The following is a 24641-nucleotide window of genomic DNA, read 5'->3' on the forward strand; positions in this document are numbered from 1 at the left end:
AGCATTCAGCTGTAAACTAACTCAGTGATTCAGATTCACCTCAATACAGTGATGAGAAGGGAGAGTATGAGGACACTGGTTTCCCATGCAGAAAAATCTAGTCAAAGGCCTACATGTAAATAATAACAAAAAACATGTTTCAACTGTGAAATATTGACAACCACTTATAAAAAAGCTTTTGTCTCTGGTGAAGTAAATATTTGAAATAATAATAAAAAATAATATACTACTAATAATAATGCACTGCTGTATGTACACACATACATTAATCCATATACGATAATAATAATCATAATAATCATAATATACTGTACATGAGCCTCCAGACATGGCTTTTTGAGATATTGACGTGTTAGAGGCAAACTGCTCTTTGTTCAGGCTTTGCTCACGATGCTGTAAAGGCTCCGGTTACAGATTTTTTTTTTTAAGGATCAGTGAGTAGCCTACTGCAGCAAAGCACATGCTCTGCGACGCCCGTGTGACAGCTCTCCTTCTTCTCCTGCTCGTGGGCTCTCTCTTAGCTACCAGCCTGTCATCCCCTGCGCCACGGCGGCCAAAACAACAGTGACCTGCTGCAACCCACAGCGAAAGGGGTGGGCGGACCCTACAAAATATGTCACTTTTAACTCTTTCAGTCTCAACAACCATGTGGCACCCCAAAAACGAAAGGCACGTCCGGGTTGTGGGGGGAGCATATTGTATGACTGAAGCATTTTGTTATTTTCATGGCATGCAGTAGCCTATGTGCTAAACGCTGTGTCCAGGACATTCCTTAACGTGAACAAATGGTCACTAGTATTTTCCTGATCGTCAAAATTCCCTCCAGCCAGGATAAGCTATTTTGTATCCTGGTGATTTGGGCTATGATGAACATTAACATGTGAGATTTCCGCTCTTCAGAAACTGATCGGCAGAAAAAGCATGCGTAAACAGCGCGAATTTGCTTTGATATTTTGTCTCAGAAGTGGTGCAAAACTTGAGATTGCAATACATAGGCTACCATAGACTAAGGAACCCGAAACAGAACAGTTCTAACGGGAGGGCGGCTCGTTTTGTCTCCGCAAGGAGGGATCGGTATAAACCAGACGGGGTGGAGCATAACACTGCCGTGCCCCTCTTCCCGCAGACGGCCTTGTGTCCCGTTTGCCTTGAGCAGAGAAAAAACTGTTGAAACTAACCGACAGAAAGAGGGGGCCGGCCTATGGGAGGGACTACTGCAAAGGGAGAATTGGAAGGAGGAGGGGGTGGGGAGGCGGCACGGGTGCTGTTTCTCCAGTCTCTTTCCCGTGTCTTTGTCTCACACTCTTTTGTTAGCCATGCCTAGCCTGCTGGTTCTAGCAGGGATCATGGACAAAAATGGGGGCTACGGCGGGGATCTAGCCGGCTCCGGCTTCGGTAGTGAAGGTCTCCTGGTGCCACCCGATGAAGAAGAGGATGACTCTCGTGCCCTCAGGGTCGCGTTGGGCCAGCTGTCTCTGCTGGGTCTCGGGGAAGGCGAAGACGGTGGTGGGGTTCCAGCAACTGGAGTACAGGACCGGAGTAACAATAACAATAACCCCCACAACCATGCTAACAACGTCGGAGGAGGTGGTGGCGGCGATACCGGGCTTTTGCAAGGGAAGAGCAAGTTATGTGTCCTGTACGAGGGACCCTCAACTGAAACTAAAGGACGTGGCTGCAACATAACAGAATGCGTCCCTGTGCCCAGCTCTGAACATGTGGCCGAAATAGTGGGGAGACAAGGTAAAGACTGAGATATAATTCCCCCTCTTAATTCAAGCATGGCAGTCAGTTAAGTTTTTTGTTCGGGTTGTCGTTGTAGCCTGTTGTTTTGCTGCGCCAGAATTGATACCTGGGGTTATTGATAAAGAAAAGGGAGTGGTGCTCAATTTATGTTGTAGTCCGCTGAGACACGGCAACGTTGTTGCAGTTGTGTTATACATAACTGCCATAACTTGACACACTTACCCCTACATCGTAAATTTTAACAGTGTCCCATCGTGTCATCATTGGACAGACACAAAGCGCCAGTAGAACCGTTACCTCATGGGCGCATTATTCTAGCTCCACGCCATCAATGTCAGCATGCAGGCGCACACTTCACGCACGGGAAGCACTCCTTTGTCGTCTGAGCGCGGGCGACAGTTTTCAAAAAAAGAAGAAAAAAAAAACCGTAAGAAAGCGCAAGCTACTCAGATCAACTCAGGGATAGGCTAAGTAATTGATGCCTAATTAAGGATTGTGCCGTTAACTGCCTAGGCAACGCGTGTTCCCCGAAAACATGTCTCTTCTCAAGTTGTTCTCAGTTTCGTTAAATTTTAATGCTGGCGGTTGTTTTTGTGTTCGGATGGCCTCGGTGACAGCGGACAATGGCGAAGGTTCACGTTGTAGCCTAACTAAGTTGCTCTAGCCCATGAAGACTACTTAAGTTTAGAGACATTGTGGCAGTTCTTTTCGGGTTTTCTATGAATGGGTTGACGTCCAACGATTTGGACGATACTGTAGATGACAGCAGCTGTCAAACAAAGGTGTGAGATTGAAAGAGAGGTGTGGTTGTGGGAGGCTTGAGCTGTCGCTTCCAAACAGGGGAATGAAAACGTGACTCAGCGAGAAACTAGTTTAGATGTATTGTATTTGGTCATAATTACTTTTATGCTCTTCTATCCCCTGGGTAAACTGTAGCTGGGTTGGAGATCTGCATGTAGCCTATAATGCTGGCAGCACAATGCACATGATCTCAAATGATCAAATGGCCACATGGTTGGATAGCCTACTCTATTGGCTGTCTTGGAGTTTTAGGGAGCGTTGTTCAAAGTGCTTGTTGCTGTTATCTGGAGTAAAAAGTAGCAAAGTGTGTAGCCAATTTTTACAAAATGTGGATGCACTTAATTACCAGAATGTGCGCTGCATTGGAAATCGAGAATAGCTGGTAAAAAAATGGAGTGGGAGGGGGCGCGTTTTGGAATCGGTGAACATTCAGTCACGCCCAGCCACCCAATACAACAGTCCCTGAGATCCCCCCTACGGAGCCAGCTTGGAAACCGTGGGGTCAGAGGAGTGCGCGAAACTGGGCCATGAAACAGCTGTCTCGAGACTTTGAAACCCGAGGCTTTGAATGAATTCACTGAATGACTTTTTAAAAAAAATAAAATGCACAGCTAAAAATTTAACCAGTTGTATGTGGTTGGAGAATAGCCAACATAAACCTCACTGTATGGCTCAATGTATAGCTGTTGTAGTTATGGCTCATCTGGTTTTGGCGGTCATGTTTTGTTTTGTCTTGTCTGGCCATCCTCGCGCGTTTCTCTGAAGTGTGCGTTTGAATTTTAATATGGGAGATGACAGCGCCATAGGGTGGATCCACGGAGCACTCGTGCAGCAGAATTTGCCCTCATTGAGAATTGCTGATTTGCAGGGTTTTAAAACAGTATCTCTGTTAATATGTTTTTGTGTATGTTAGTTTGTTCAAACCTTTTGTTGCACAACCAAATAATCCCTTTCTTAATGGGTTGTGGGGTATTTTGATAGGGATAGTCACCTCTGGCACTGGGTGTAGGGTGCTGTGCAGGTTTTGTCTTAGTTATCCTTACCTTGTCCTGGAGAAGCTATGGGTGTAATTTCATTTACAGGTGTCCATTTTTCAAGAGATTGAGAGATTCAAGAGTTTCAGGGGTTGAGATTCAGAGATTGATAGGCAGATCCCACTGTAACTAGTCAGTTGCAGAGCCATGACCAGAGCGCTTATTATCAAAATCGCACAATGGTAATAAATTACACAAATCTCATGATTATCTTAGTTGTTTGTGCAACTTGTATCAATTCAGTTACGTCTTCTATTCATATACTGTCAGGATTATATAAACATAACAACACAAATGAAACATGTGAGATATTTAGATTAATGTCATTCTCTCAACAGATACCCATTGATTGCGAGCAGTGAGCAGTGTAGACATAATACATAATAACAAATAACATCATGTATACAGCCTACCTTAGTCAATATCATTCTTATTTTCAGTGCACTGAGGAACACAACTCTGGGCCCTCAATATATGAATATATTGTAGGGACTACGTGCAAGGTTCAGTCTGATATATTTCCACCACAAAAGCTTGGCTTTGTCAAAATGTCAGACAAATATTCTCTGAGAGGACCACACTGGAGGCTTTTTGTCCACCGTTAAATGCAACTACAATCTGATGCAATGCGCTCCAATAGCCATGGATCTTGGAAATAAACCACTGTGGTGAATATTTTTAATACAAATTTGTACACTGAATTTAAGCACCGAACACTGAATTTTCAAGCGTATAAAGCTAAGACCATAAAAGATGCTAAATTCCTTAAGATGGCAGGCCTTGCTTTTCAGCGGATTTGTGTGAAGCTTAAGAAATTCCTTCTTGTGGAATGTTGACGGAGTGAACACTCATCCAGGTAAACTTTTTGTCATCTTGAGGATGCAAATAGACTGATGATGCTTGGGCCTCTCCATCACCCATAGTAATTCTCATGTTTAAAACAGATTTATTAGTGAGTGGGGCTTTACATAGACATACACACACATACATACACACACACACACACACACACACACACACCCTGTTGCTGTATAGAGCTGATGTTCACTCGAGGTTCTTGATTTTCCGACTCTAATGTAGTAGCGAAAAGATGAGCAGAGCTCAATTGAATAAATTAGCTCCCATCACCAGTAAACTACATGCCATACAACAACGTGTGTGTGTGAACTTTCTCAGTTTTTTTTCCAATCTGGTACAATAACAACCAGTCTCAGGTCGCCATTCACTATTGTAGCAGAGAGTATTGTTCAGTTGTCTTTTAATATTAGTGCCATGAGGGCTCTGAACTCCGCTTTGTCACTGTTCATTATCTCTCCATTCACCAGTGTCCTGCTGTTCTTTAGCATTGCATGCTAGCATCAGGCTTCCGTGTGAAGAACACGGCAAATAGAAAGCTTTCGTATTTTACAACTCATCGCCTCATGTATAAATTAAGACTGTATTAGAGCCAAGCCACAGGTAGAAGTTGGGTGGCTAAACTACAACATACTTGCCTAGCTCTCTGTTATGTCAAAAGCATGCCTGCCATTAGTCCAGTAGTCCAGTAAAGGTCCAGTTAAATCACTGAAATATTATTGGACAACATTGTTGTTCTACAGAGCAGATACAGCTTAATTAGAGGATGTTTCTCTTCTCTTTTGAAACGGAGCTATGGGTTTGGCATTGAACGCTCCAGTCTGTGCCAGTTTGGACACGCTCTTCAGCATGAACATCCTGATGGTGAAACGCATAGTTATTAAAAAAAAAACAGTGATGCTGTAACATCAGGTTATTTCTAACTGACAGCCAGAATCATTCTTTCCTGCATATGAATGTCCTCTACCCAAGAACATGTGTCCTCTCCCCTCCCTCAATCTGGCTATGTTCTCCCTACAGGGTGCAAGATCAAGGCACTCCGAGCCAAGACCAACACCTACATCAAAACGCCCGTCCGGGGCGAGGAGCCTGTCTTCCTCATCACCGGCCGCAAAGAAGACGTGGCGCTGGCAAGACGCGAGATCATCTCAGCGGCCGAGCACTTCTCTATGCTGCGGGCTTCCCGCAACAAGCTTGGGGTCTCCTTCAGCGGTTCCCCGCCCACGCCCCTGCCTGGCCAGACCACCATCCAGGTAAGGGTCCCGTACCGTGTGGTGGGCTTGGTGGTCGGCCCCAAGGGCTCCACCATCAAGCGCATCCAGCAGCAGACGTGCACGTACATCGTGACTCCCAGCCGCGACAGGGACCCCGTCTTCGAGATCACGGGCTCCCCGAGCAACGCCGAGCGGGCACGCGAGGAGATCGAGGCGCACATTGCCTTCCGCACGGGCGGCATCCACGACCACAACAACGAGAACGACTGCCTGGGGCCCGACAGTGCCACCACGGGGTTGGAGAGTCGTCTGCAGCAGGTGTGGGGCCTGCAGGGAGGCCAGCGCAAGCCCCTCACCAGCAGCTACCGCCAGAATTTCTCTGACGCCATGGTCGGTGGTAATGGAGGAGTAGGGGGCAGCAACGGTGGTGGGGGCGGGATATACAGCAAGGGTGAGTACCCCAACCCTGGCGGCAGCGACAAGCCAGGCTCCTACTTCGGTTCCGACGGATCTTCCAGCTGGGTGGACCCTGACTACCCCAAACAAATGGCCTTCTACGCCCAGCAGCGCTCCAAAAGCTTTGGGGGTCTTCCTCTGCCTCTCACCAGACTGTCCCCCAGCCTGCCGGAGTCCTGTGGCACCACGGCGCCGCCTGTGGTCGGGGGGTCCCCCCACGCGCAGGCCCGACGTGCCCACAGCGAGCCCACCTCCAGCAGCCCCGCCTTCCCTCCCGGTCGGCTGCCACTGTCCGACTCCCCGCCCACCATGAGGGACTGCATGACGTGTTTCGAGAGCAAGGTGACAGCTGCACTGGTGCCATGCGGTCACAACCTCTTCTGCATGGAGTGCGCCATCCGTATCTGTGAGCTCAGCCACCCCGAGTGCCCTGTCTGCCACACCCTTGTTACGCAGGCCATCCGAATATTCTCATAGAAACAAACAAAAAAAAATCTTTTTTTATTTTAGTTTTATGTTACTCTGTGATTGATTGAATGAATGATTTAATGATTCAGTGAATATGATTTTTTATTTTATTTTTTATGTTTCTTTTGTTACATTTTGTGTTTTGCTCTTTTTTAAGTGAATTTTAACCAAACAAGCAGATATTTTAGAGGGCACTGCTTGCTTTACTAAAAAAAGTCAGAAATATTTTTAAGTTTTTCTTTTATAAATATACACACATATATATTTTATAAAACTTTTCATTTATACGTAAAATATAGGTCGAAACATTTTTCTTTGACTCAAAAAGGCTGCTGTTTACCCGATCTTATTCAAGAATGGGTGTGAACAGACAACTCATAATGTGAACATTTGAGTTATCTTTTTTTAAACGAGAAAGTATGGAGGATAGTTTTACATCCTGGTATTCAAATTAACATGTAAGAAGCAAACATATTTTGAAAATATGTTTAAAAGAAAAACTAGCTGCACCTTACATTTATTTCACATCAAACTATGATTGTCAACCCTCCTTGCTAATTAGAATATTATTATCGATATATAGGATTCTCCAAACCTTAACTTGATTTTATATGTATACCAAACTAACAGTTGAGAATTGAACAAAAGCTCAGAGGACTGACAATTTATTTGCTATTTAATTTGCACCATTTTTCATAATTATGAAACAAAGAACCCTTACAAAAAATGCTAGCAGTCCTGTTAATATCCACAAGAATGTTCTGGAAAAAATGGAGGGAAAGAAAAAAGTAGGAACCTAAGGAATTTTACTTAACAATATGTTTGGCCAAATGCCTAAGTCTCTATGTCCAGTCTGCCTAGTAACACTCGGTATGTCTTCATACATCAGTTAGAACCATTTTATTCTTAAACACTTTTAATAGATATTCAGATATGAACAGGAAACCATTTTTATTAGTGACTCATGTGACATCGTTGTGGTTTTCTGAATTTATAAAACTCAGTAGAAGTTGAATGAGGATGGCTGTCTGGTTAGGATTCATTCAGTCTTTCCAGGAAACAGTTTCCCCTCAGAATCCTCGTCCTAAAACCCCCCTCTCGTGCCCAGATAATTTCTCTGTTCAGTGGGTGTTGCGTAAATAATCTGAGAACTGTTTTTTTTTTTGTCTTGTTGGATGTCCAAGAGTGTCTGTGTGTGCGTTAACGGTTGAGAGAAGCTTCACAGTATAGTTGAGCTGTGAGTCACAGATGATGCAGCGATAAATTTGGGAGAAAAGTTGGCCTATAATCAGATTTGGAAAAAGCCCCGCACAAAGAAGGGGACAGGGCGAGAGGCTTAGCTCTACTCTACATCATGAGGCCTCCCCTCCCCCATTTACCACAGTCGTCTATTTGGGCTACAAAGTGCCTGCTGTCCGGTTTTTGTGTGTTGTAGTAATTACTGAAGCAGCAGCTAAAAGCAGGTGTTTCATAGTGCACTGTAGATGTGACCTCAAGTTCAAGTCCTCCCCCCTCCTGCTCCTTTCTGCCAGCCTTTCTCTCCCTTCATTTTCTTTAGGACTGCCCCCCCCTCCCCCTCCCCTTCCCCCTCCCAACTTTACCCCGTTTAGCCGCTCACACATACACAGACCCAAAGCAAGCCTTAATGACTAGCTGCTGCTCCTGTCGGGTCCTTCCCAGAGCCTCACATTGTTTCGTCCATAGTGGCGGCATTGGCGCACTACTCTCCGAGCTCAGTCCTCCCTTATGAGGGATCGATAATTAATCACGTGACCTGGTTCCAGGTGCAAGCAGCAGCGGCAGCATGGGCACAGCCGAGGCAGCAGGGGAGGACCAACAGCTCTGGGTCCAGCTGCCAGTGGCGAAACCGACACACACACACACACACACACACCACGGCCAAGCCACCACCTCCACAGTTGGGTCTGAGAAACAGGCCGCTCACTTGCTACCCCTTACTCTTTTCATTTGGAGCCTGGACTTGGTGCAGCTGGGACTGCCCTCCACCTCCCCAACAACCACCATACACACAGACACACAGACACACACACACACACACACCTCCCTCTCTAACTCTCCCTCCTCCCTGCTCTAATCTACAGTGCTTCCACAGGGGAAAGGGGCCTCCTTTGTCCTGTCAAAAAAAAAAAAACCCACAAAAAATAAAAGATTTCAAAGAAAGAAAAAACAGGGCCAGCTGAAATGGATGCCAACTCAGACTGCTTACTGCTAATAAGTTGCCTTTTGTGTGTGTGTGTGTTTTTTTTCTTCTCATTTCGCCCCCTACTTCTTTTCTTTTGGATGACAGTGGTATTGTTGGGTTAGGAAAGGATGTCCCCTTGCATGAAGTTCCCCCACACACAAGAAGAAGAGTATAAGATGATGCTGCAGAGCTAGCGAAACGAAGACCTAAGACCTAACATCATACAAACTAATGGTTGTGTTAGTGGAGGGGGAAGTGCAGATAATGTGTGAATTGTATGCCCTTATGGGTTGGTGTGTGTGTATGTTTGGGGGAGGGCTGTATCCTTCAGTTACCCCACCACACACACACACACACACACACACAAATGCACACACAGGTCATGGTTTGTGTGTGACCTCATCCAGCCCATAGCAGGACCACACTGGACTCCAGAATGCAATCACACAATTGTAAATGACAAGAAAGTGGAGGAAACGCCCCATTTAGCTTCTGCTCATGCTGAATCAAATTACAGAGCCACTGCCTGCCACATACCCAGGCTGGGGCTTTTCAGAGGAGGGGATTAGGGCCATTGGAGAGCGTCTTTTTTGAGAGCAGGGGAGAGAGGGGAGGATGGAATACTGCAAGACTGGAGAGTTGGTGTGGAACTACAGTGTTTCTGAATGGCGGGTTGCTTTTGGAATTTGGGTGAGGTTCTCCCTAATACATCCCTTTAGAGCTAGACGTTTGGGTTCATGATTGGTTTTATTCAGGAGCCTTTTAGCTACCCATGCAATAGGTGTTTTTTGAGGATGGCAAAAAAAATGTGCGGCGGTTTGGCCTTGATTTGAACTGAATATTTAAAGGCTTCCTCAACTTTAAATATTGACAGCAGCTTCTTAATAATCAGTGTGGGGCAATAATTTAAAAGACGCGGGTAAGCTTTCAGTTAGTTGTACGTAGATACCCACTTAACCCCTTCAGATAATTTTTACTTAAATTAGCCATTTAATTCATGTTAAAATGCAGCGATAATGACATTTGAAAATATTGAGAAAGCACCTTATTTCTAAGAAAGGACAGTATGGACGGAAGCTAAACCGACTGTTGATGGTGGACATTCATGGTAGTTGAGAGTTGTGCACAACCTGGATTTTATTCAAGCAAGATGATTGTTGTTTGGTGTAGTGTGACTAGATTTTGGGTGTACTTTGATTTGCACTGAAAGCTTTTGGAGAAAACCATTTCAAATAGTGGTAGGCATGATGAGACCGTGAGTTTAGTTCAAATGGGTTCAGGCATCCACACTACTATATATATCTTTCTGTTAGCTAACACCGCCCTCTTACTGAAATAGTCGTGAATCTATCAAATAAACATCAGATGAATCGCCATACTCTCTGACATAGATTTTTAGTAGAAGTGTACACACACTTTATTGCACTGCTATTACCTAACATCAATATATTACTCATTCATCAAACCATAAGCAGAAGAGTGTATCTATGCAGTGCATGGCGTTATGGTTAAACGCTTTTGTCCAAAGTGACGAACAATAACAACAATAAGCATTTAGCTAAATACATCTGTCACATTGAAAGATTGTCAAACAACAGTTTCCACCACCAAAAGATCACGCCTTTACATAAACCAGGTTGCACATAAATGCTGGAAAAAGCAATATCACTCTCAAACAAACCAGCAGTAAAACTTCATAAACAGAAAAAGATATTAAAACGGTTAACATACTTTGTTGTAAGTTTATATCTATAGTCAGTGGAAGTTCCAGTGTGAGGGAAATCCGTGACAAGTATTATTTTCAATTCTTGAGTTGTTGGATGATGTATTCTATCTTTTTCTGTTACACTAACGCGTACTATTCCCAATTGTCACTGACTGCATATGCATTCAAAATATGCCTTCTTACAAGAACTTTAATATTGTTAATGCCAGCACAGTTTGTCATCAGTGAATATGTTTGTATAGTTAGAAACTTTTTGTGTTTTTATTTTTTGTTTTGTTTCATTTTACAAAGTTCTTAAGGTGACGAGAACAAAAGCTACATTTCCTGTTTGCCCCAAGCAGGACAACAGGGGCCCCTGAACCTGTAGAATGGGATTTTTGTGTCCAAAACAAGTCATGAACAGTTGTGAGCACAATAGAAAGTTTGGGAACGGTTTACTTTATTACCCCTTTAGGACTGCTCAAAGATGGCTTTTACAACCACGAACAAACTGATGCCCACTAACTAACACTATTGAGCCAAACATATCTCTTTTAAAGAAAAGTAGCATTTATTTGACATTTATTAAGTGTACTCATATGTAGGGAAAATCTTTATAAAAAAATATATAGCATACCATAAGCATATCATGAAAATATATTTCAGTATTGAAGTTGATTAAGAAATTATTTTCTGTAGTTAATGGATGGGACTGCTTAGCTAGGTCTTTAAAATGTTACAGCTAGTTTTCCGTTCTCTGGGTAAGAAATTTAAGATCAAATGTCTATGGTAGCCAAAGAATAACCGAATAGGGAGGCATTTCTAAAATATGTAAAAATAATCACAATACATCATGATGAGCAAACATCATCTGAAATATATTGGATTTAGTATGTTCAGGCAGCTGACTGAAACCAATTCATAGCCAACTCCACCAACTCCCTCCATCTTACAACACCATCCATTCATCAATGTCTTATGCCACTGAACGATAGAAGAAAATCTTGCAAAACAACGGTGCACTTCTGTGGAATTCATATCCAGTCAAGTGCAATCCCAGTAGTATTGCATGATTCATTTGCAATCCAACTTACTTGTCTTGTATTGAACTCCATAAAAAAAAAAAATCAGGTAACACCAGGTTATGTGATGGAGTGCTGTTTTGTCAACATCACCAGGTAGTCAGGCGTGCTTAATTAAGGAGACGGGCCTTTGTTTACACTTTATTTTCATGAACAAATGCCACATGGGCTATATTATTCTTTGATTCCCCCAGGGATTTGAAATGTAAAAGGGGTCTACAAGTAAGGGTTTAGGTTAAGAGTATACTATGGTTTTACGAGTATGTATTGCTCTTGTATTTTTTAAAATACCATGTTTATAAGTAGCTCTTTGATTTTGCATGCCGTTGAATTGATGCAGAACATTAACCTATAAAATGTTAAGAGTAAGATATGGACCACAGGCTGTAAGATGAAAGCTTTAGCAATGATTTTTACCTAATGTTAGCAACAGTGTAATAATGACTATAACCACATCTTAATGAAATGTTTGCTTTGAGATATAGCTTCATATATTCCCTCAAATGGTAAAGGATGCTATCCCATGTCTTAAAATTAAGAAAGCAGAGCTTTTTTGTGACACAGGGATGTATATCTTCTATCCTCATTCCTATAATATTAGTATTATTCATACAATATTACATAAGCCTATATTACAATAGCTATGCTAGAAACTTTATGATAATTTATTTTCTGAATAAGATGTTTTCAAGGCTGCATTCTACATTTATAATCATGGCAGTGTCCCTTTTCAGTGATTGGAACTTTAGATGCACTTAAGTAAGGCCTATCAGTATAGAAAGATAGGTAGTTAATACATTTGAATGTAAAATTACCCCTCCCCTGACCCAAATCTCTACATCAACCAATGGACTTCTTTTGCCTTTTGTTTATTTGTCAAATATGAGCTTTAAGTTGTTGTCATGGCAAGGCCATGAGAGAAGGGTCAATCACAGTATATGTTTGGGTCATTCCGCTCCACATTTATAGAAAGCAACTAAAAGAAGAAAAAAATATTATTACAGTTTCGTAAAATTCTATTTTGCTAACATGAGTTATTATTTCATAGCAAGAGGAAAAAAGGGTCAGTATCTGGATGTTATTTATGAAATCAAACATATTTATGAGTGACCTCAAGACATTTTGTTTTTTAATTAAAAATTACAAGAAGTTAATATATTTCTAAACTCGAAGTTGGTTTCTACTAAAAATATTACAAAATGAAAGACGTTTTATTTATTAAAGTTTAAGAAATCCTTCCAGCTTGATTTCACTGACAAAGTGACATCAGGTGATGGAGGGTTTCTTTGACTTCTACTTAAACTTCAGATATGCACTATTTTAAAGGAAGACCAGTGCATTCAACAGTGGAAATACGTCAGAGTGTAATATAATATTTTTAGGATTTGGAAGTATTTTAGTTACTCAGCGTTAAATTCGTGCCTCAATTACGCATTACTTTTGCGTCTTGCATCAACACTTAGTAAGTGTTGTTTGCTTAACCCTCTGACTAATCCCACATAACCAACTCGACATATAACACCCCTTTTGTGTCCTAGAATTCCTCCTATAATTTGTATTTTGTTTTCCTTCCTTGCTGCTGCATCATTCCTGATTGCAGTGCTGAGAATTGATATCACAGGTGACGAAGTGAGACTGATTCATTCAGTCAACTTACTGTAAACAGATACTAACTTGCATACTTACATGCATATATCTACTACACATACTGGTGCTCTTAAAATCCTGTGGACACAATTCAGGGCCTGTGGAAAATGACATCATGGGAGAGGCAATGTGACAAATGAAATGGCTCCATTGTTATGAACTCTCATTTTAGAGACTAGAAGTGTCAAGACTGTATTTGGATTTTGTACCATATTCCCGGGATGTTTCCATGAATACTTGAGCTTATGTGTAGTGGATCTATGAGTCTCTCTGCCGCACACACATACATGCAGACACACACACACACATACAATCCAATATACCTGTACAAGTTTGCATGTATCATATATCATCACCAAAACTGGAGAAGCATTGAACCTTTTGTGTTTGTGCTGTTGAACCTATTAACACAAGGGCTCAAGTGCTTTTTTCCGCTTGTAGATTTTCATAGGCAACACTTAGAGGACTGTGTATTTACAATATGACATCAATAAAGGACACAGCTTATGTCCATCTGACTATTTACAATATGACATCAATAAAGGACACCGCTTATGTCCATCTGACTTTGATGGCACATTTCAATAGGCTGAAGTGAAGGAAATGTCTGTTGAAGTGTGTTATCAGGTCAACACTCTTCTGAACAACTTTACATCCATTTTTTTGTTGTTTTTCTTCAAACCTGTTTCATATATGCATTTACAAGAAATTGTGTGTGATTTGTTCTCAGTCATGAATGGTATTGAATTAAGAGAGGGATGGGACAGTCAGTCTTATCCTTTTCAGAAGGTGATATTCCCGTCTGTCTTAGGTAGCTTTCAGAATCTTCCAGCACAGTAGAAGTGTTCCATACCAATTTTACATGAATAAATACATACATACAGTAGTGATCTTAGTGCTTTAGGTTTAAGCCAGTCAACTCCTAGTCTCAGTTTCTGGTTTCTTTGTGGTGAGTGAGAAGAGTTGGCCCTCTCATGGCCAGCCATTGCTTAAAAATGTTCATGTTCATTTGTTTTGCTTTGTTTCTATTCCGTGCAGTGCCCTCGTCAGGCATGTCAGATTGCAGGTTTATTTCCTAGCACGATTTTTTGTGAGTTATTTTAATTTGTTTACTTTTTGGGATACTTTTATTAATGTCTATATGCCATCTAGTTTTGATTATTTTCTTTATTCTATGAAATTCAAAATGTATTGTAAATGTTTCTAATAAAACAAAAAATAATCCTCCATCATGTTGCCGTGTATTGAAGATTAAAAAGCACATGCTTTCATGCATGACACATCGTAAATGGAACAGAATCAAGATGCCTTGGCCACTTGACTAATAGCAAATTCATTTTATTCATACATATTTATTCCAAATATACATAATGTTATTTATCATTAAAAATATCTTCCCACTACCAACCTATTCCTGCTGAGCAATGCCACTAGTGTTGCCAAGCCAAAGTTTCGAGAAAACGCACTACTTCAATCACATCAGGATTTATCCAATTAACAATGTTTATGTTGCTACTGCATAGGAGAGTGTTTTTGGTTGCATTGCCATTGATAGCATTAGGCTCTGGTTCTTTGACATGTTAGAGGGAAATACAATTGAACTGCCAGCGTGTCGGTCTGCGTCGGAGCATCGCAGCGGGCACCAAGTTAATATTGACCTTCACTGCAGTGACCTTGACTTTGAAACAAGGCCCCCTACCTCCATGACAGAAGGGGTCTTGGTTGAGCCAATCCCCCACCACCACTGCCGCCGCCACCCTTTGGTCTGTCCCCTTTCCCCCGTACCACCCTGCTTAAGCCAGAACTCCAACATCCAAGCAGGAGGGAGAGCGGGGCCATAATCCATGAGATCTCCCATAAGACCCAGCTCTCTTTAGGTTACACGCAGAAGAAAAAGGGATTTCATTTACAGTGAGACGAGTGTATAACGAAGCCCATCAGACATGCACAGGACAGGCCTGAGGCAAGGCGCTGGGCCTCCCTGCTCCTTGCAACCTAATACATGCACACAGATGATGAGGAAGCAGCCTAAAGGGAGAACAGAGGGAGCGCTGCATGCCTATTTGCTCTGAGTCAGACCCTTGAAACCTTTCCATCCAATAGAGACGTGGCTTTTAGAAACCGGAGATGCACCTTCAAAACAGTGTCCGGAGGCCACAAGCCACTGGTGCACCCGTTTAATGACTTAAAACTAACAGTACAAAGTGTGCAATGCATGGATGTGTTAAATGTGAGGAGGAAATAAAATACTATGTAAAAAAAAAAAAAAACATACAGTGAATCCAACATTGTCAGAGGTAAAAGAAGCTTCCAGTAAAGCAAGTACAAAAAAATATTACTTAACATGTGCTCGTGATTTCTTTTGACACATCCTTTCATTAAAAGAAATTGATCTGCTATACTTGACAGGTCTTTCATGGCATTCCCCTCAATCAAGTATGCATTTACTCGAAGCTGAAATTAATCGCGTACAATGATTTCATCCTTAAAGAATTTCTTGTGAATTTCATGTGAATCTGTAGTCACAAAGAGAAAAGAAGAAATAAAAAAGAGTCACCCTTCATATCCCAGAAATAATATTAAATTAAAAAAGCCCAGTGTAGCTTTGAGATGATTCTCTGCGAGGCAAAAAAATAAAAAATCCTCAGGTCAAACAATACAAACGAAAAATGTTCATATTAACATTAAATAAATACAGTAGGGGATGTCAAAAAAAGCAGTAAGCCAGAACTTTGCTGGAAGGTAGAACATAAGGTAATCTTTGCCATGTGCACAATGCGGTCAAATGGGTTTTTTTTTTTTTTTTTTTTAAATTAGCTGTGATTGACTCCATAAGCACAATTTCCCTTTATGGTAATTCAGACATTGAGCCTAACTGGGATGACATCCAGTATAAACTGCTATCTGCTCTTGCACCGTGCCCTCGCTGAACGTTTCTCTCGTATACTTCTATCTCAGCTGCAAAGAAACATCAGATGTGCAAATATGTGCATGGGCCCAAATTTCACCTACATGTCCAGATGGATGGGAGAGAGACAGTGATCACAGCTAGCGGAAAGACTGCACTCTGCCCCAAACCATGGCTCGTTGTGACCCGCCCATATAATCGTATTAGTGTGAAAGATAAGAGGTATGGTGTTTCAGGAACAGACTAATCAGTATGCTAACCAAATTCATTTAATTCTACATTCACCCAACTCTTTCCTGGTGGTGCTTCATTTTTTTGTCCACAGCTTATTGCATTTGCAGATTCTGGGGCCATAGCTGTAAAGCTTATTGCAATTGTAAGTTAACAAGAATGCATAGATAGAGTAAGGGGAGTACAGCGTACACAGCACTCATGCAGACACCTGTGTGTGTGTGTGTGTGGGGGGGGGCAGTCCGGCATTCTGACTGTCTGTTTTACATTTTGCTTTTTTTTTTTTTTTGTTGCTTTTTTGCCTTTTCCCTCATGTTTTTTTTTCTGTTACCCAGGATCCTTAGCGTGTGCAGAAACTTCAGTTGTTCTGGCAGCAGGCGCCCTGCTTTGCTGAGCTCTGGGTGGGTTGCACAGTGATCGGCACAACATTGGAGTTTGGAGAGAAGTCAGCGTCACTACGCCCAGACATCTGCCGCTGGGACACTATGTGGTAGATGGCTGTGGAAGGGAGAGGTCATGAGGAGATGTATGTTAAAGGAACACTTTGCAGTTCTTTCACCTTAAAATAACAGCATCAAACTCATTCTGATGCTACACTGACACTATACAGTACCTAATCTCACTATATCCAGCTGTTTTTATAACTGGGAAGTTACTTTCAGGGTTACATGGAAACCCCTTAAAAATAATAATAAAAAATAAATAAATAAATAAAAAGACTTGCAGGTCAACTTTTGGAGCACTGCTGACAGGCAATGTTGCCGAGTGAGCACTTGGCCACTTATTTATCTGGAAACACTTTCATCATTAGTGGGCAGCTTATCACAGTCATCCGATCAGAACCACAGGAACTGGGTCAAGTAATTGTTTCAGGAACACTGCTCAAAAACATGCCCCTTGTATCATCACCACCTTAAGATATCCATTAAGAGGCCAGGGGCTGAGGGTGGTGTGCTAGTCCAGAGAGGTTTGCAAGTCCTATGATGCCAGCAAGCACCAGAGCTTAAACATGCAGTATGAGCTGTGGCCGAGTATTGACACTATTTACAAACCCACAGCAACTCTGTTCCAGAAGTAAAGAAAAGGAAGGAGCTTCTGAGATGATGCAAGAAAACTTGATCAGTGGAAGAACAGAATGCCATGGTTGTATTTTTGCAGAAGGGGAATACGTTGAAGGGGCAAGGGAACTGGAATGTACCTTTTCTCAGTTCAAATTAAAATTTGTAAAGCCATGTGAATTACCTCTCCAAAGAGATCACTAGCTATGCAGTAACTCTCTACAAAGAGGGTGGGTGGTGCCATGTACGCATACATGAGCCATTCTCTTAGACTGCCTTTTTTGAAGGCGGGTGAGGCTCCTCTGCTACACAGTAGAGCACTGAAATGGTTGGCCCCAGCTGGATGAATTAAATGAAAATATCGTTCATTAGCGTGGCGGCACGTCGTTAAGGCACTTTTATCTGTCCCCAGCGCAAGACTTTACCTGAGCTGAACCTTGTTCATTTCTGACCCTTTATGCTGTATCAACCCAAGTTCCTGGGATGACCGACTCTGATAAATGATAGATCATCTGTAAAAATGGTAAATACTTGAAGACAACAGCCTGTTTTTGATGCTCTCGGGGCAATCTCAAATTTGGTTCTTTTGTGTGCAGTAGTAAGGAAGCTGTGTAATTGACCTCAGATTGATTTCATTCATGAAACAGCAGTCACATACAAACACCACAAACTTGGAATTTGCTGCCACCTACTGGTAGCAAGAAAGGGGATGTTCTCAAAATACTTGAGTGTATTCTTTTGGTCACCGACAGGCCTACATGACCCACTGACCTGTAAGAATAGTCTGGAAAGCCAACTCCACATTGGACGAGTCCAAAGCAGACGTCTCCAGGAAGGACAGTCCATGCTTTTCTGTAAAAACAAAGAGAGAATCGTTGTCATCAGAAAAAGCATACTATTCATGGGTTTTATCACGCCCCTTTCTACAGGTGTATTAATCAAGCACCATGCAGTCTGCATTCATAATCTAGGTGCTTGATTTTATACACCTGTGGAAAGGGACCTGATGAAACCCATGAATAGAGCAGTATCACCATTCACCTCTCCCTATGAGAAAAGAAGTATACGTAATTCTAAATTTTAAAGTTTAGTAGTTTACCATATATACCACTGCATTGCTTTGCTTTCTTGGAGTTCTGAAACCACACTAATGCTTTTGAGCCCATGGATTTCTATCCTAACCAAAGAATAGTGAAATGCCTACACACTGAAGACACCATTCAGGCATCATATTCCATCCTCCCCTTGAGCCCCGTTGAAGGGATATTTTCAAATATACTAATTTCAGTTGAATTTATTCACTCTGTAAATGTTAAGAGCCGTTGACACCAAGACCAATAACGGCAAAACATTATTGCTCTAGCTAATATGAATGACAACATCCGGTCCACACATAAACTATAACAATAACAGCATCCATGTTAGCTAGTGATGCTTCTTTGCCGTTATCGTTATATTCATCGTTCTTGGTGTGAACGGGCCTAGTATATAAATATATATAGTCTTTTGATCCCATGAGGGGAAATTTGGTCTTTGCATTTATCCCAATCCGTGAATTAGTGAAACACACTCAGCACACAGTGAACACACAGTGAGGTGAAGCACACACCAATCCTGACGCAGTGAGCTGCCTGCCTACAGTGGCGCACGGGGAGCAGTGAGGGGTTAGGTGCTTCAGCCATTCCTACTGGTCGGCGTTCGAACCGGCAACCCTCCGGTTTCAAGTCCGAAGCACTAACCAGTAGGCCACGGCTGCCCCCTAAGGCCTTTACACATGGGAAGCAGAAGCAGCAGAAGCGGACGACCTACCAGCGAAGGCCTTGGCCTCGTCCGTGGGCACCGCTCTCAGGTGACGCAGGTCACTCTTGTTGCCCACCAGCATGATGACGATGTTGCTGTCAGCGTGGTCCTGCAGCTCTTTCAACCAGCGCTCGGCGTTTTCGTATGTCAGGTGCTTGGCGATGTCGTACACCAGGAGGGCACCAACAGCTCCTCGGTAGTAACTACACATGAAGGTAAGGAAATGATTAGCCCAGAAGGGGATTAAAATAGGTAGTGCCACCCATTGGACTTGTTTAAATAAAATAAAAAATACAAAAGTCAATAGGTAAAAAGGGTTGCACATGACTAATGAAATTAAAGTTGGAGAATGAACTTACTGCTACAACACTGTTGCTGATGGCCATTATATAGTCAACCTGAACCTTTGGTCAACTTATAGTTTACCGACATATGTTTCACAATGCAATAAGCAATGTCACAAGTTATGTAAGGCATAAATGTGTCTATTTCTTCACCCTGTGAGGGGGGTAGGAAGTACTTACGCGGATGTGACTGCCCTGACGGGGGTTAACAGTGACTTACGCGTAGGGTTGCAAAGGGGCGGAAAATTTCCGGAAACTTACCGGAAACTTTCCATGGGAAGTTAAGCTGGGGAATTTTGGAAATATTCCAAATTGGAAACTTTCATGGAATTAAAGGAAATTATGGTAATTAATGGGAATTTACGGGAATTAACTGGGAATTTTTGGTAACTCCTACTGTTTCATATACAGACATTAACATTTTGTTTCGTAATAAGCAATATGATTTGTTTGTTCGTATTTTCCCTTAGCTTAGCATACAAGGATAGCTAACATGCTAGCGGGAATCCCATTCTCTGCCTATGGTTTACTAGCGTGCTAAGCAACACTGAAACCACTGAACTGCCCAAGATACACCACGCCACTCAACAACAAAATCCAATTGGTTGGAACATTGACTGACAATCAGTTTGTTCAGTTAGAATCCCAGAAAATGGTAAAACAAATAAAAATATAATGACAACATACCACCCCAACCAAACCTTATAGATTATGTAAATTATATATAAATTGTCAAGCTTAATCAGACAGATTAATCGTCCCATTACAGTTTATGCAAAATTACGTACACCCATTTGAATGAAGACTCCATTGCAAACTTCCACCAGTTATTCCCACATGAGATGACATTTTCATTGGGAATTTATTTTCCCCATGCACATGAACGCATCATAGGTTTCCTTTATGTCTAGTAGCCTATGCTGATTGCTGTGTGCATGGGATTGACGTATGTGCAGGGTAGAAATTTGACTGAAATTGCATTAAATCAGGTTGTTTTAACTAATATTATGCTGCAAGATGGGGTTTTGTCCACTACATTTAAGTTCCCTGTTATAGACTAACTTGCCATATTAAAAATTCCTAGTTTATTCCCATTAATTCACGTTTATTCCTGTTAATTTCCGTATATTCCCATGGAAAGTTTCCAACTTTGAAAATTCCCGAAATTTTGCAACCCAACTTACGCGGATGTGACTGCCCTGACGGGGGTTAACAGTGACTTACGCGGATGTGATTGCCCTGTAGCGCTCCTGGCCAGCTGTGTCCCAGATCTGCGCCTTGATGGTCTTTCCCTCCACCTGGATGCTACGTGTGGCAAACTCCACCCCGATTGTGCTTTTGCTCTCCAGGTTGAACTCGTTTCGGGTGAAGCGGGACAGAAGGTTGCTCTTTCCCACGCCAGAATCCCCAATTAGCACCACTGCAAGGTTGGACCAAAGCACAGTTTCATCAGTTGTTGGGAATGGAGCATAAATGCATTAGCAAGTACTAGAGTGCAAGTGAATGTTCCAAGCAGGGAAAGAAAAACAAATGAAGAGTTTGGTTCCAAAACGCTATATCCACCATTTTAATGACTTGTCATAAATATTTTTTTATTTTATTTTGTTTTGCAAGTAATTTCAGTAGAATTGTAATTGGATATGGTCATTTGATTTATCTTTACTCAATCAAAACAACAAAACAACAATTTGATTGATATTACCTGAAATACACAATGAAATAACATGACTTTTTAATGTTTTTAATGTTGCTTCAAATGTTCTGTTTCTCTTCACTATAGTAGTGGCCTAATACATAGTGGTGCAGTAATGTATAACCTAAAACCTAATACATGGAGAGATGACTTGATAACTAGTAAGTCAAAGCAGAAAAACTACTTAAAAGTCCTAAAATTGATTTGATTTAGTGATCACTGAAATCACCAATTCAGTGGTTTCCCATTTCATTTTCTTGAGTGAATAAAAGTAAAGAAACAATAATTGTGTGGTCAGTGCTTTTGTGACCCCAATGGCCTCGTCATGCCTTGTTTGCCATTGCCATCTGAACCGTGCTACACAAGTATCATTTTCCCTTTTGCAGTGAGTCAAACAATGACTGAATCACTATGGAATCCTTCAGCCAAGTCAAAATGATCCCCTTCTCTACAACACTGTACTACCTTTGTGTCGAACCAGTACCACATGACAGTCTACCAAACCTGATCGTTTGAGTTCATCGCACACCGACACACAGGGCCATAGTGGTTGTTTTCCACTGTGACTCCCGTACGTCCCAAGTCATGCTCCCGATTGTGACGCAAGCAAACGACTGGGCGTCAGCTCAGCTGTGCCACTGGACCGAGGGTGTGTTCCCCCAGATCTCTTTTGACTGCTGAATGAAAAGCCACCTGAGAAGGACGCTCCCCTCCCATCCTCACCCACATACCATTGTGAAACGCTGCCTGGGTTGGGTGTCTGAGTGCACAACAAAGCCACAAAGAAATCACAGCCACTGCCCCATAGTGATCATGCAGAAATAACGATTATGTTATGGTGCCAAAAGTATTAGTGTTCAATGTGGCTCACAATTAGCTTTGATGTAACCTAGTATCCAGCTCAGACTGTAACTCCAAGCAATAAAAACAAAATCACAATGCAGTTATGACATACAGCCACTGATTCAGAAGCAAAGCAGTCTGCCTTACAGCAACACAGTGGGGGGTGCTGTAGAAGTGATGAAGTGGTTCTGCATGCTCTACCACAGCGTTCCTCAAAGTGTGGTCAGGGGACCACAAGTGGTCCGCGAGCAGACGTGGTAAAATATAATATAAATGAGTTGTTTGCAATATTGAACCAACTTGTATGTAAATCCAAACAGTTCTGCAACACTATGTAAGCCTATGCCAGTTTAAAACATATGAATCCTCTGAAACAATAAGCAAGGTGCAAAGACAATTAGCAAGGTGGTTCAGTGAGTAGGCCTTTTGTGTGATATACTGTTGACACTGTTGCTGTAGGTCTACTCTTTTTTTTTAGCTAGGCTGTCCATGAGTTTTTTTATTGGTTAAGTGGTCCTTGGTCTGAAAAAGCTTGAAAAACACTGTTCTACACCAACATAGTTAAACACCAACTAGGCACTGCAACTACAGTAAGACCGACCAACATCTAAGAGCATGTTTTGTGTGAATTCACCACATTCTTACTCTAACCAGTGTCATCTGTTTGTTTAATGATATCAAGAAACAAATGTGCTTGTGCCACACATTCATTGGAACCACCTCAAAGCTAGGGCACATTTTAGTCTCTAACTCACACCGGCATACGCATTACACACAACCATGCACAGACACACACTCTTCCTGATAGTAATACAGGTCTTTCCAGTTGGACAACTGCAGAGCCCGTTCCACTTGGGAACAAAGGGACACTTACTGTATTTCCTCTCTGGAATCAAAGACAGCTCAGAGAGTGAAGTCTGTGATTAAATGTATATCAATTAATATACAAGTTGTAGTGTATATATACATATAATGTGTTATATATAACACATTGTGTTCAAATGTATACTAGGCTATCCAAGACTGTAGCCTATGTCAATGTATTTAAATATAGATATTCCGCAGGTCATTTTTGGTAGGCTTAAAGGATGTATCAGGTGAGACAAAACATATTCTAAGTATATATCGATCTATCTATCCGTCTTCTAATAACAGAAGTGACCAAGAATTTCAATGGCCAAAACAAGGACACTGGCTCAAGGTACCTAGGTCCACCTCAGGGTGACTCATCGCGATGTGTCATTCTGCCAACTAAATTCCCGATGACCACCTTCTAATTAGATTGCATCACATGCCTTGCTACAGTTGCTATTTGAATAGCTAACACGTGTTAGTTAGTTTGAAGTTGCCAGTCAAAACTGTCATCTACCGATTTTTCAAATTCCCTGTCACCCATCACGCGCCTTGCAACTTAACGCAGACAGTAGAAGCTAGTGGCACTAAAACTGTTGACTTTTTCATCTGTAGATATCAACAAAACATTAGCTAAACCAGCAGCATACTGTTTGCTGGCAAACATCAGCTGATTTTAACATAGCAAATACATTGTTCACCTTTGCAAAAGTTACAGTGATCCGTCTGGCTACTTTACTGATTAGTTTGGTAAAATCATAACGATCGCAGTTAGCATGTAGACTAGCAAGCTCCAACAGCTTCAAGTGGCATTAGCTACTAACCTTGCTAGCGTACCTCGCTAGCTTACTAGCTTTTGCTAGCCAATTCACAAGGTAGCTAACTGTGCTAGCTGTGAGGCAACGTCATCGTTTAATGCGGAGGACTCACCTTTAAAGAGGTAGTCATATTCGTCTTCTCTCGTCGCCATTTCTTCAAATTGCTGTCCAGACAGCTCTTAGTGTCACCGATTAGATATCTTCTCGGGCAACGTAATTTGTAACGTTAAGTTACGACTTGTTGACTCGCCTTTGGCTAACAATTCCTAGCCACTTTATCGCGTGAGTCAAGGCAAATTCTCATCCAAACAGCTCGTGACAACCCACAAGATCCTCTTTGGTTTGTCTGTAGCACTCACTACAACTAAACTCCAAGGTCCCTGCTTCCGAAATAATTTAATTATATTATACTGCATCTACGTCTGAGAGGAGTGCAACAACAGAAACCCTGAAGCTTTTGGAAAGTTTTTAAGCGACCTACTCCTCCACTTCCGAGCGGCGTTGTGTGACGAATGCGCAGTCCCGCCCCTTGTTTGACTGGCAAGTAACAGTAGCTGTCATTGTCTCTACGATGATTTGCCAGTGGTGCTTTCAGTCACGGGTTGCTTCACTGATTTTACCTGAGTTTTTTTTCCCTGAAAAGGTATGCGGTGCCCCAGGTTTCTTGAAACCAAGTCTTACCTGTACATCAGAGAAACAGACTGTTAACTGGCTATGACCTCACTTCCACATGATTTAGCTGCTGCTGTGGTGACACGTGGCTTATACTTTTGAGTGACAGTCATGGTATCAGATAGGTGTGGGCTAGAGAAGGCCTACCAACATAATTACAAGACTTAGTAGCAGGGGTGTAGTGGTAAAATAAGAGGTGGGTGAACTATAA

General features: G+C 42.0%; 2 protein-coding genes across 2 annotated transcripts; one reads left to right on the top strand and one right to left on the bottom strand.

Annotated features, from left to right (window-relative positions):
• The first annotated feature begins 1241 nt into the window (after positions 1-1241).
• On the top strand, positions 1242-14438 carry mex3a (mex-3 RNA binding family member A). Its single transcript, XM_042108295.1, has 2 exons — positions 1242-1743; positions 5457-14438. The coding sequence occupies exons 1-2, from the start codon at positions 1317-1319 to the stop codon at positions 6581-6583; spliced, it is 1554 nt and encodes a 517-aa protein (XP_041964229.1). The 5' UTR covers positions 1242-1316; the 3' UTR covers positions 6584-14438.
• A 95-nt stretch (positions 14439-14533) lies between these two features.
• Positions 14534-24265, bottom strand: rab11al (RAB11a, member RAS oncogene family, like). The gene is made up of 5 exons (XM_042108296.1): positions 23871-24265; positions 20777-20972; positions 19218-19411; positions 18180-18260; positions 14534-16848 (listed from the first exon to the last, which is right to left on the bottom strand). Exons 1-5 carry the CDS (start codon positions 23908-23910, stop codon positions 16709-16711), a joined length of 651 nt encoding a protein of 216 aa, XP_041964230.1. The 5' UTR covers positions 23911-24265; the 3' UTR covers positions 14534-16708.
• Between the last annotated feature and the right edge of the window lie 376 nt (positions 24266-24641).

Source organism: Alosa sapidissima, chromosome 10, assembly GCF_018492685.1.
Source record: "Alosa sapidissima isolate fAloSap1 chromosome 10, fAloSap1.pri, whole genome shotgun sequence".
Taxonomy (NCBI): Eukaryota; Metazoa; Chordata; class Actinopteri; order Clupeiformes; family Clupeidae; genus Alosa; species Alosa sapidissima.